This window comes from Elephantulus edwardii, unplaced genomic scaffold, assembly GCF_000299155.1.
Source record: "Elephantulus edwardii isolate Elephantulus edwardi_28Jun2011 unplaced genomic scaffold, EleEdw1.0 scaffold00216, whole genome shotgun sequence".
Taxonomy (NCBI): Eukaryota; Metazoa; Chordata; class Mammalia; order Macroscelidea; family Macroscelididae; genus Elephantulus; species Elephantulus edwardii.
In genome coordinates, this window is record NW_006399966.1 from 3,071,141 (window position 1) to 3,084,140 (window position 13,000).

The following is a 13,000-nucleotide window of genomic DNA, read 5'->3' on the forward strand; positions in this document are numbered from 1 at the left end:
GGGGTGGGTGTATGAGGATACACAGGTGGGGTGGGTGTATGAGGGTACACAGGTGAGGTGGGTATATGAGGGACACAGGTGGGGTGGGTGTATGAAGGGCACAGGTGGGGTGGGTGTATGAGTGACAAAGGTGAGGTGGGTGTATGAGGGACACAGGCAGACGGAGTTGAACAGGAGGGGGTGAGTAAGAGCGATTTGGTGGCCAGGACAAGAGGAGGCTGACTGAAACAGGCAGATGTAGTGGTCAGGGTTTGTGACTGTGACTGGCAGAGCCCAGACGCCAGCTCCTCCTCCCCGTGCCCCCACCCATGCCTCTTTTTTGCAGACCCCTTCCTCTTCGGGAGCCCCAAGTGTACACAGGAGCTTCCTCTTTCTCATCACATCCTCCCTAGGTCTGGGGGGAGCTGGCAGCCACTCATTGTCCTGTTTCCTCTCTCGGAGTTACTCCTGGCCAGGCGAGGGAAGTTTGCATAGCAGCTGCTGCAGTGCCCATCCCACCTGGGCTCACCTCCCTACACCCCTTCCCTGGGGGTCTAACATGCATGGCCCTCTGTGGAGCGTGCATGAGGGGGCTGTGTCTATGGCCTGTGGCTCAGAACTGGACTCGACAGACCACTGACCAACTAGTGTGCCCCACATAAAAAAAACCCCAAACTCCACAAAAACCACGAACATAAGTCGTTGAGTGGATTCCAACTCTTAGCAACCCCGAAGGACTGACTAAATTGCTTCATAGGGTTCCAGGCTGCCATCTTTTTAGAAGCTGCTGTTGTATCTTTTTCCCATGGAGCACGCAATGGGTTCAAATCCAGTTAGCAACAGAATGCTTGCCCGGTGCACCACCAGGACACCAAGGAAGCATGAAAACACCCCTGACCGGAGGCACCCCCACCCCAAGATCTCTGTCTCAGGCAGCACTTCCGCAGCCCTGACAGGAAACGGGCTGGAGGCACAGCCTCGCGCCATCTCGAGACAACTTCTTGTTTCTTGTTGCCCGGTACCAGCCCTGGGTTGTGCCCCTTGACTCCACCCCCATAGACCTTCCCACGGCCCTGTCCCCTGGACAGAGGGGACAGGATGGTGGACATGATTGCCAAGCTGACCAGGAGGGAGAGTCGAGCCCTCCGGGCACAGGTAGGAAAGCCCAGCTTTAGGGGAGAGTTACGGTTCTATTGAGGGTCACCAAGGGGAATATAGGGACAAGGAGACCTTTGTGGCCCTCCATTCTCCAGCCCTGAGGTGAGCTGAGGTCTGGAGCAGGGCGTCTCATGGTGCTGGAACTTCTAACCTCTCCTTCTCTGAAGTCCTGCTCTTCTGAGAAGGGGGGATGCTGAAAGGGAGTGGGCAGCTGGGGGAGGCAGGGCTACCACCTCCTCTTGGACATGTGGAGGAAATGGAGACAAGGGGAGCCCTGCCCTCAGGATGTGCTGGGGACCCAGCAGCTGGGTGTGTCGCAGCCAGACCCCTCTTGTCTCTGTCCTTTCCTCTGAGGTGGAAGGCCACTTCCTCTTTTCCACTACCCGTGTCCCTTACGTCTCTTGGAGAGAACTGGAGTCTGGGACCCAGGAGCCCTTGGTAAAAGGTGAAAGATTTATACGATCTGAAGAGAAACAAGAGTATCCAGGAGCCCTTGGTACCTGAGTTAGGCTCCTGTCGCTGAGCTGTGTTTGGGTTTGCTGACGCCTCCTGTACATATCGTGTGTGTGTGTGTGTGTGTGTGTGTGTGTGTGTGTGTGTGTGTGTGTGTGTTCCACTGTAACCGGCTGAGTTTTCTCTCCAGTCAGAGGTGTGGGCTGACCTGGCCGCACCTGACACTAGAGCTGCTCAGATGGGTCGAAGGGCTGGCTGAGAGGAAAAGGCCTCCGTCCTGGCCTGTGGGGACTCTGCAGAGATTTCTGGGTCTGAAGGGGCATCTGGGCTGCAGCAGTCTGGCTCCCCCCACAGGGCTACACTTCTTGCAGCTGCTTTCCAGACTTCTGCTTGCTCACCTCTGCTCCCTACTGTCTCCCCAATCTTTAGAATGTGCTAATTTTAAAGGGGTGCTACCCTGCCCCCATTTGACTTGCAGTCTGGTACCCATGGTGTAGCCCTGAATCTTTTCCTGTGAAGGCCCTGTCACACTAGTCTCTATTCATCTTCTCTCTACCTGCTGGGAGGAAGGGGTTCTGTGTGTAAGATCCCAGTCAGCACCATGGACCAGGGATGCCCTCTGGACTCAAAGCCTGACTGCTTCATTGGCTGCTCAACTCCCTGTGGGGTGAGCAGGGCCTCAGTGGGTCCACCTGGGGTGGGTAGAGGTGCATCTGGTTTATCCTCCTCCCTCCACCTCCCTGCCCCCATCCCAAGGAGGCCAGAATCTGCATTCCAGAAAGTTCTTCCTCCAATCTAACCATACCCTCTCTCCAGTATCAGATGTGCCTGTATGCTTGTTGCTGAAGTTTGCCACCATAAGTGACTTGGCTCAGTGAGTGTTTGGGTGGCTCTTCTATGGGCTACAGGGCACTGGAGCACCTGCTGGAGTGTGCAATGGAGGGTCAGTTGGTCTTGCTCTCCTTTTGGGATGGAGAAAAGAGGCAAATGGGTGGACAGCTTGCCAGATGCCAAGGTGGAATGCCACTGGACCCGACCCATGGGCAGCAGAGGCCCAGAAAGTTAGGTGTCTCTTAGGGAGGAAGACCCACCTAGGAGACACTGGTGAAACGGGCAGGGTTTGGGTAGGAATGAAGACTGGGCATTCTAGGCTGCAGGGACAACAGGAACAGACACATCAGGTCTGGTGTGGTTGGAATTCTAGATGCCACATGAACCTATAGCAGGAAAAGAGAAAAGAGACGTGGCATAGAGGGTCCTGCCTCCACCATAGGAGCATGCGTGGGGTGTGTCCCCAGCTATCTCTGCCCCCCTGTGCCTGGGAAGGGGCAGCCCTTCAGCCTCCTTCTTCGCCTGGGTTTTGGTTTTCCTCCTTTACGTACAGTGATAACAAAATCATCACTGAGCTGCTAGCTATTCTCGCCTTTCTTACCTTCCTGTTTTCCCTCTTCCCACCACAGACACACAGGCACGAGTATGGGCTCTCCCAGGGCAGGGATCTGGGTCTCTCTGTTCACTGCTGCACTCCCAGTGTCTGCAGCAGTGAATCTTTGCTGGATGAATGAAGGTTTTCTTAGGTGCCTACTTAAGGGCCTTGAGAAAGGCATGATTTCCTCTCAAGGAGCTGACAGCTTAATGAAGGGGTCACAGTTGACAGAGAAACTTCTGCATTTTTTGTTTTTTAACTTTTATTGTACAAGATTTTAAGGTTGCAGGAAAGTTTAAAGAAAATTTTAAAAAACCAAATTCCACTCCTATAATATTGCCAGAGATGACCACTATTAGCATGTTGTAAGTTCTTATAAAACCAGGCACTAGAATTGCGCTATGTTTATCATTCTGATATTTTCTTTTCCCCTGGAGTATTATATATTCTTGGGAAATAAAATTAAGCCCCTGTTGTTGTTGTTATTTATCTCTGAGTCGGAACCAACCCATAGTTGACCCTCCAGCAGGTTTTCGGAAGCAGTTAATTGAACCAGAGGAGAGTGCCCATCCTTCTCCTACAGAACAGCTGGTGGATTTGAACCACGTGCCTTTGGGATTGCAGCACAGCTTCTTATCACTAAAGTAAACCATCAGAGCTCCATTCTGTTGTTCAGGTTCTGATAATGTCATTTCCTCTCCTTCTGGTGAGGGTGTCAGACTGGGTATGAGGGTCACTCGGGAGGGATGTCCCTGGTCACCTTCCCAGGTCATGGAAAGAAGTTCTCAGGAAGATCTTTAACCTGGCACCCAAGCAGAGTCCTGAAGGAGGAATTGGAGTCAGCCAAATGAGAAAGGGGTGGGAAGGGCCTGCCAAGATTTGAATGAGCTGAGGCCTGGAGGAGACACACAGCTACTGGAACTTAAAGTTCAAGGCAAGGGGCAAGGAGTGGCAGGAAATAAGGCAAGAAGCACAGGCAGATTGATAGAACTTTCTTGAGTGAGCCCTGTTAAGGCTTTGACTTTGCCCTGCAGGCAGCTGGGAGCCATGTGGGAGTTAAGTGGGAGAGCACCACAGTGAGACTTAATCTTTGTGCAGCTGAACCTCCAGCCCCACTTGCCCTCTCTAAGGAGGAGAGAATCCTCACTCACTCTGCTCCTCAATCTTCACTCCCTCAGTCCCAACCTTTTTTTAAACTTTATTGTGGTTTAAGTGAAAGTTTACAAGGGCAAATTGGTTTTTCCACTCAACAATGTCTATGCATTTTTGTCTGATAGTGTTGTTTGCAATCCCCATAGTGTGACAACAGTGCTTCCCAACCCCTCACCATGTTCCTCATGTTTCACTCATCCCTTGTTCCTGCTCCTTTCCGTTTTCTGAGCTTTGTTTTGGGGCAAATGCTCTGTCTCCTGTTGTTGATTGTTCTGTGGAGTGGATTTTTGCTTGCTGTTACTGTTTACTCTGCAGGCCTATTGTTTGGCTGCATGTTGATCTTTGGGATTGAGTTCCATTCAGGGGTTGAAGGGTGTCTCAAGGCCATAGTCTCTTTCAGACCAGCAAGTCTGGTCTTTCGTATGGTTTTGCGTTTTCTACATTTTTTTTTTTTCACTCTATCCAGAATCTTCTCTTGTGATCCCACTCAGAGCTGTGAGTGGTGCTAGCTGGGCATCATCTAGCCCTTCTGGTCTCTCAAGGCAGTGGGGTTGACATTCCAGAGGTCCAGGATTCTTTGAACTAGGCTTTCTAGTGTCTTTTGATTTCCTTCATTCTTCTTCTTTGTGCTTCAGACATCACCCAGTAACTTTCATTTCCCCTTCCCTTTCTCTGAAATTCATTCTGAAGCTGCAAACTCTGCATTGGGGAGGTTCCAGTCCTGGTTTTCTGGCCTGAGAGAGAAGACATGAGGCTCTCAATGGGAACCCCAAAATATGTACTTGGCTCTAGAATGGCAGAGCCCCGACTCCATGTGACTTAAAGGGGAGCAGGGGCACAGGAAGGCAGGCAAGAAGAAGTCCCGGGTCATTTCTCTGTCCTCTGAGTGCACAGCTGTGAGAGCTCCATTATCTTTGTTATTAATAATAAAGAGACTTGTTGGCTCAGTAGGTTAACTGTTGGGCTGCAAACCAAAAGGCCAGTAGTTTGAATATCACAGCCCCTTCACTGGAGAAAGATTTGCAGCCTCTGAAACCCCATAGAGGTGGCCACAGGCCAGAGTCCGCTTCATGGCAATTGGATGATACCTAATGCCATTAGTGCACGTCATATTTCACAAACCACTTTCCAGAACATTTCTTCTTTACTACAACTTCCAGAGGTGGTAATACTGAGTTTTAAAAGTTGGAGCTCCCAGATAATGTGACCTGCAGAAGGTGGCCCAGGTAACAAGAGTCTGGTCCAGAACCCATTTATATGTGACCTCAGGCTCCCTTAAAATCCTGTCTCTTTCCTCCCGCAGGCGGACGAGCCCTCGGAGCCCGTGTATGTGAACGTGGAGCGGCAGCCTTTGGCCACCTCGCCCCGCGCCTCAGCCCCCCGTCCCAGCTCTGTGTGGGAGACTCTCACCGACGCGGGCACCGGGCGCCCCTACTACTACAACCCAGACACGGGCGTGACCACCTGGGAGTCGCCCTTCGAGGCTGCGGAGGGCACTGCCAGCCCAACCATCTCCCCGGCCTCTGTGGGCAGCCGCGAGAGCCTCGAGGCTGAGTGGGGCCAATACTGGGATGAAAACAGCCGCAGAGTGTTCTTCTACAACTCGCTGACGGGAGAGACGGCCTGGGAGGACGAGATCCAGGACGAACAGGAGGACGAGCTGGAGATGCAACCCGGCCTGGGCCCTGGCGCCATGCGGGACCAGAGGGTGAGGGGCGGGACCTGGCTGGGAGGGCGGGGCCTGGAGGGGAGGGTGTGGCTTCTAGGGGGCTTCTGGCTCCGCCTGCACCCTCACGTACCAAGGGAGCAACGCTGGAGGGGCGGAGACCTCGTGGGGGCGGGGCTAAAAGTGGGAGGGGACTGAGCCCAGGCCCCCACCTGAACCAGGGACGGGGATGGGATGGTGGATGGGCGGGGCTTCTAGGGAAGACTCTGGCTCCGCCTCTGCCCTCCTTGTACCAGGGGAACACCACTGGAGGGGGCGGGGCCTGATGGGGCGGGGCTAGAGGAGAGGAGACGGCGCTCTGGCCCCACCTGGGACCAGAGGGTGAGGGGCGTGGCCGCTCCTGGGGTGGGCGGGCTTCTCGGGATCCCCTGACCCCGCCTCTGCCGCCCACACCCACCCAAGAAGAGCCTGGGGCGGAGCCTGGCGTGACAGGGCGTGATCAGGATGTGGCCTGTTTTAGCACCTCCCACTCCTCCTCGGTTCCTAACAGCCGCAGGGACTTGAGGGCGGGCGAGGGGATAATCCAGATCTGGGGCGGGCCAGGGGAGGCCAAGGACAGGTGAGGCTAGCTCTGAGAGCTTGACCCCATCTCCTACAGCCTCCCACCCCTGAGACTGACTACCCAGAATCACTGACCAGTTACCCGTCGGAAGACTATTCTCCAGCGGGCTCCCTCAACGACCTGAGCCCCGCGGGTCCCTTGGCCACACCTCCTGGCTGGTCTTGTCACATCAGCCCAGATGGCCAGACGCTGTACACCAACCACTTCACCCAAGAACAGGTAGGAACAGGTGGGCCCGGGCTTCCTACAGCCCATTCAGCTTTCTAGCCACACCAGCACTTTTCTCTCCAGCCCCCTTCCTCATCAGGGCCCTGCTCCAGACATTGTGACATGCCCTCCTTTTCCCTTAACACACTCAGATCCCCACAGCCCCAGCCAGCCCACGACACTACAGTCACCTGCACCCCTCCAAACACACTGGCACTATCTTGGATTCTGGGTGGAGAGAACCATTTCTTTCCCTCTCATGAGATGGGCCAGGACCCCTGACCATGTGCTCTCCACAGTGGGTGAGGCTGGAGGACCCGCATGGGAAGCCATACTTCTACAACCTAGAAGACACCTCTGTCCAGTGGGAGCTGCCCCAGGTAATTCACTGGGGAAAGGAGAGGACCAGGGAGAGAGAAGGATGCTAGCCAAGACAGTGCCTTTCTTCCTGGTGTCCTTGGGTGGAGCACGCAGTTAATGCCAGGCAACTAATGGGAAAGTTGAAGATTTCCACCCATAGAGAGCACAGAAGCAAAGCCTGGTGACATGCTTCTAAAGTCATACCATTCTCCTCCCACACAGAGGGTGTCACCGTGACCAAGAATTAATGCAACAATTTTTTTCCCCATTGATTTCCTCCCTAGGTCTCCTTCCCTGTCCCTCAAAATATCCGCAAGTCCAGTCAGGACAGTGACACTCCTGCCCAGGATAGTCCCCCTGAGGAGAAGGTAAGGGGACAGTGTAGGCTCTGGTGGAAACCCCACAGAAGAAATGAGGGGCTTCTGGGGGTCTTGGGAACAAGAATTGTGTCTAGTGTCTCTCTTCTTCCTCAAGGGGTCCAGCAATAAGCCGATCTGAATGGATCCAGGAGTCTGGGTCCACCCAGCCCCAGGTGGGGTGCAATTAAAAGTTGGGGACATATCTCCAGCTGCTGCTAAAGCTAACACCCCACTTTCCACCAACAGTCAGGCAGCTGTGTAGGACAAGGAGATTTCACAGGAGACTCAGGCCCAGCCAGTGGGGAGTTAGTTGATGGTGAAAGGCAGAGCACCCTCTTGCCAGTGTGGTACACCTCCCCTGTTTTCTTCTCTCAGATCAAGACGCTGGACAAGGCAGGCGTGCTCCATTGCACGAAGACTGTGGACAAGGGGAAGCGGCTCCGGTGAGAGCCCATTTGTATCCCGGGCTGGGTGGGACTTAACAATGCGGTTCACTGAGCAGCACAGTAAGATGTGTGCCAACCTCTTATTGATCTTCACAGCGAGTTCATAGAGATCCCATGAGCAAACTGGGGCCCTAAAAGATATCTAGCTCATAGCTTGGTTTCCCAGGCCCTGCTCTTGGAAGTAGTTGGCACTGGGAGGAGGCCTCAGCCCAGCATGGCCTCCAAGCCCTGCTCACCCCACACCCATCTAGGAAGAAGCACTGGAGTTCCTCCTGGACTGTGCTGGAAGGCGGCGTCCTGACATTCTTCAAAGACTCTAGGAACTCAGCTGCAAGCAGCCTGGTGAGGCCCAGGCCCCCAGAGTGGGGATCGCCCCATCTGCTCCTAACCCTGTGGGGCTTCATCTAATCAGTCTTGTAAAGGTCTGGGACAACAGCAGAGCATGAGTAGCAGAGAGCTGGCCTTGCAGGGAGGAGTAATGGTTCAGCCAACTTGGGGCTGGAGAGTAGTCCTGGGGGGGGCACTCCAGTTCTAGAGATGGGGCTGCACTCTTCTCTCCCTTCCCTTTCCTGGATGGGCAGCAGCAGTGGACAAGCCAACTGGTACACTCTGTGGCTAAAAAGCATCAGATCTATAGGTTCCAGGTCCTGGGCCTCTTCCCTGAGAACTACTGTCTGACTACCCTGAGCTCATCCTGTCCCTGGAGTGAGAAGGAGCCTCGTGGGGCAGAGCCAGGTGCTAGGAAGATCTGTCAGAGCAGAAGGCTCCCTGTAATGGTGCTCCCCGCCCTTCCTCCCTCTTCTTCAGAGGCAACCTTCCAAGTTCTCCACCCCAGAGTACACAGTGAAGCTGAAGGGGGCCTCTCTCGCCTGGGCTCCCAAAGACAAATCCAGCAAGAAGAACGTACTAGAGGTGAGTGGGGAGAATGAAGGAAGGGGTTTGCCGGTGGCCCTCTGGAAGAAGGGGAACCCGGGAGAGTTGGAGTTGACATTCTCAGAACTTAAGGCTCCTCAAGGACCCACAGGGTTTCTGGCATCGCAGTACTGCAGTTGCCTCTCCAGGAGCTGACTTTGCCAGTTCGTGGCCCTGAGAGTGGTGAGGATCTATGGAAAATGTGTCTCTGTCATGCCCAGTTATTCTTGGTCTGAAAGAGACAGGAGACTCCCCATTCCTGCTACTCACTCTGATAGGCCAGGCTGGGAAACCTGCTTTGGCCACTCATCACCTCGCTTCCAACTGCTCTGGGCCCCCAGTAAATAAACCAAAGCAGTGGATATGCTTGTTAGGCCCTTGCAGGAGGAAAAGAGAGGCCAGCGGGGCCCAGGCAAGGGTCCTTTGTGATGCCACGTCCTTCACTGTTCACATTTTATCTTGTTTTCTTTTCCATTTTATTGTGCTTCAGGTCAAAGCTTACAAAGTAAACTGGTTTTCCAATCAATAATTCTTACACACGGTTCTTGTGACTTTGGTTCCAGTCCACAGTGTGTTAGCACTGTCCCTGTTTCCTCCGGGGGTTCCCACTTCTTATCTTCTGTTGCCCTGTCTCTCCCTGCCTGCCTTTTCATCTTTGCTTCTGAATAAATGTTGCCCTTTTGGTCTCATGCAATTAATTGTGACAGGAACACCTTGTTCATGGGTGTCATTGCCTGTTACAGTCTTGACTGCTATTTGGCTGAAAGGTAGCCTCTGGGAGGGCTTTTAGTTTCAAGTTAGAAGGTTTTCTTGGTGCAGTAGCCTGGGTTCTCCCAGCTTCTTTAAGACCAGAAAGTGTCTGGTCTTTAAAATTTTATTGTATTTTTTAATCCACTCTCACTGGAACTTTCTAATTGTGGTCTTGGACAGAGTGGTAGGAAATACTAGACTAGTTCTTCTGGCCAAAGCTTAGAGGAGACTGTGATTTATGTGGGCTATTTTGTTAAACTATTTTTTCCTTTGAGTCATTGGTCTTCATTCTTTGCTCCAGGGGGCAAGACACCAATAATTGCTTCTTAGATGACTGTTCACAAGCCTCTAAAAACCCAGACACTACTTACTGGACTAAGTTGTAGGACATTGTGTCTGTGAACTGTGCTTTATCAATAGACCTAGAAGGCGCCCCAGCCTATGGTTGTCTTGTCTTGAGATTACACCTATCCTCCCTTAAATGCTAAAAACTAAGAGGCTGCTCACAACAGAAACCACAAAATATGTGGTGAAATCCAGTGAAAAATCAGGGCTAGGAAAAACAAATGAGAAGTGAAGGTGGAAAAGGTTCAGGGAGCAAAAATGTGCAGGTGATGGGGTTGTTGTTGAAAAAAAAGTAGTCTCTGATTTCCTGGTAGCCAGTGAAAAGAGAAAAGTGATCTCTTAGCTCTTGTTGAATAAAAGTAAAACCTATCCAGAGATGGAGGGAATCAAAGCTTTTTTCCTAGCCCTTTGCTCTTGAGAAAGTTTCTTGCATGCAGCTCCATGAATATGAAGTCTGGAGGGATGCGGCCAGTGCCCTGCAAAAGTATTCCATAGAGGTTTAGGGCTCTAGGGCTGCTTCAGGTAGGTCATCATGATGAAAGCCAAAAAGCACGAACTTTCATCTCCATTGAGGAGTCCTGCTGGCGTAGTGAGCTGGGCTGCCAATGGTTTGAAACCCACCAGCTATGCCTAGGGAGAAAGAGGAGCCAACCTCCTCCCATAAAGATTTACAGCCTCAGAAACTCACGGAGGGTCACAAGTCTCAGCAATGACTTGATGGTTAGGGGGTTATGTCTCCACTCGGGGGAAAAGAAAAAAAAACAAACAAAACCTACTTCTGCAAGGAGGCTGGCTGTCGTTTTTGAGAGTTGAGCAAGCAGATTATCCACAAAGCAGGGCTAGAAAACTGGTTTCACCAGCTAATCTAAACAGTTGGAGCCTTTTAAAGAAGCATTCTGGATCTTTCTTCAGGCATGACAGGGTAGTGTACTGTGATCAAATAGTAATGTCTATCATAAGAGTCAGATTGAGAGGAGGGACCTCACATTTGCTAGGCATGTTTCTTCTCCACCAGCTTTGTAATTGTCACTTCTCAGTAAAGTGACGGTCTATGAAGGTTCAGAGTAGATGCTTCCCAGTTGTCCTTTGTGGCACGAATTTGAAGGCCAGTAGTGCTCTTGAAAATTGCTCAAGCTGAAGGGAAGGCAGTCTTGAGTAGAATCAAGGGCTCCCTGCCTCTCAGCTGCCTAGGGGTGAGCTGCAGGCAGCATCAGGGTTTATCTTAAGTTGTCCTTGTTATGTGCCATTGAATCAGAACCAATTCATAGCTAACCCTCCGGTGGATTTTCAGAGGCTGTAAATCATATAAGAGAAGAGTGTCCATATTTCTCCCATGGAGCAGCTGGTGGATTCAAACCATGTGCGTTGTTGGGTTGGCACTGCAATGCTTTCCACTAAACTAAAGTTTTCAGATGTGAACTGATTATGTGTTTAGAGAGCAGTCAAAATATAATGGCCGTAAACTCAGAAGCACCATTCTTACATATTCTCTGGGATAGCAGAGTGTAGAGCTCTTGTCTCCTACATAAAATGAGGCTGTGTTAGCTATTGAAAGTTCTCTAGTCTGCAGTGGGAGGGGGGTGGTCAGGTGTGGCCAAGTAGATTTCAACTCTTATGGACTTCATGACAGAGTAAAATTGCCTCCTAGGATTTTCATAGCTGTATTATTTATGGAAAGATTGCCAGGTATTCCTGCAACAGAGCTGCTGGGTGGGTTTGAACCACCAACCTTTTAGTTCACACTCAAACACTTATTGTGCGAGCAGTAGAATGTTAAATTATTTTATTTGTTTTTAAAAGTTTTAAATCCATTTAAATAGCACTCTAGTACAATTTTAGAAGGAGAACAGCCAGAAGACAGTGCTCTTTGTTTCCGGAACCTGTTCTCTGTTGTGGAGACCATTTCTGCTGATTCTCAAACCTGCTCTCAAACTCACTGGACCCAGACACCAGGATTAGTGTGAGCTGCCATGCCAAACAGCCATGCTGAACTTGAACTCTCAGTCCTCCGAGCCAGAGGCTGAGGAGGGGGCCGTCTAAGTTGCACCCTTGCTCTTCAGAGAGTAGACATTCGGTAGCAGTTGGTGAAGAGTGACCGTGGAAACCTAGACTAGAGGTTTCTTAAGGAGTGTGGTCTGGATGGAGCGTCCAGCTGACTTACTTGGCTTTGCTTCCTCCAGCTCACACACCTTCACCAGTTCATCCACACTACACATTTCTTTAGGGTAAGGGCAAATAGGATGGTAAGCCCCAGCCTGCTGGTCTGAAAGGGCTTGGCTTTGAGTAGTCTGCCCTATCTATGGCAAACAGTTCTCCCTTGATGAACTGTTGCACTTAAGCTTCACGACAAAGTGAGCAGTAAGAGGAGGTAGCACCCAGCGGGGAGAGTGGGAATCCTGGCTGCAAAGGAAAGGACAGCGCTCTTAGGTCCTCAGGGTGGGGTGGAGGGGGGAGTTCTTATTTTCTCCAGGAGCCACTCTCAAAACCTTTCTCTCTGCATTTTCTTACTGTTGGTTCTAGCACCACATCAGGGCATCCCACGGGGAATGACTTTCCCTCAGTGAAAGCCAGAGCCCTGGGTGAGGCCACTCAGTGGGAAGCAGGATGGAGGAGCAGGGGGAGGTGAGGCAGACAGTGAGCCTTGCAGACCTGCACCAGATCCTAGCTCCATTGCTTAACTCGCTGTGCCCAGGAGGAAGCTGCTTGGTCATCAGCCTCTGTTCATCTGTAAACCAGAGATGCTGCCACCTACTGCTTTAAATGTGATGAATTCCTGTGCCTAGGGGGAGGTCTGCCTCCGTTAGGCTCTGCGTTCCTGGGTGCAGGGATGGGTCCCCTTCATCTCTGGATCCTCTCTAGGATCTAGCTCTGGAGCAGGTCCAGGAACCAGAAATGACCCCAGGATTTGTGTCTCTTTAGCTGCGAAGCCATGATGGCTCGGAGTACCTGATTCAACACAACTCAGAGGCCATCATCAGTACCTGGCATAAGGCCATTGCCCAGGGCATCCAGGAGCTGGTAGGTGGAGGCCAGGGCTTCTAGGGCTGGTGGAGAGGGGTAGCCAGCCAGAGTGCAGGCAGCTGTGCCCATTGTGATAGGTGACAAGGGGAAAGTCTGTGACACCAATGGCTAAATACCCTCCCTACAAATAGTCCCCTTACTGCT

General features: G+C 51.9%; 1 protein-coding gene across 1 annotated transcript in view; it reads left to right on the top strand.

The window, feature by feature from the left end:
• Positions 1–1,077: 1,077 nt before the first annotated feature.
• ARHGAP27 (Rho GTPase activating protein 27) overlaps positions 1,078–13,000 on the top strand; it is a 15,222-nt gene continuing 3,299 nt past the window's right edge. Inside the window, exons 1-9 of the mRNA XM_006897822.1 lie at positions 1,078–1,134; positions 5,472–5,876; positions 6,493–6,675; positions 6,963–7,043; positions 7,308–7,391; positions 7,758–7,825; positions 8,080–8,170; positions 8,636–8,740; positions 12,755–12,857. Coding sequence (XP_006897884.1) covers positions 1,078–1,134; positions 5,472–5,876; positions 6,493–6,675; positions 6,963–7,043; positions 7,308–7,391; positions 7,758–7,825; positions 8,080–8,170; positions 8,636–8,740; positions 12,755–12,857 — 1,177 coding nt within the window. The remainder of the gene's footprint in view (positions 1,135–5,471; positions 5,877–6,492; positions 6,676–6,962; positions 7,044–7,307; positions 7,392–7,757; positions 7,826–8,079; positions 8,171–8,635; positions 8,741–12,754; positions 12,858–13,000) is intronic.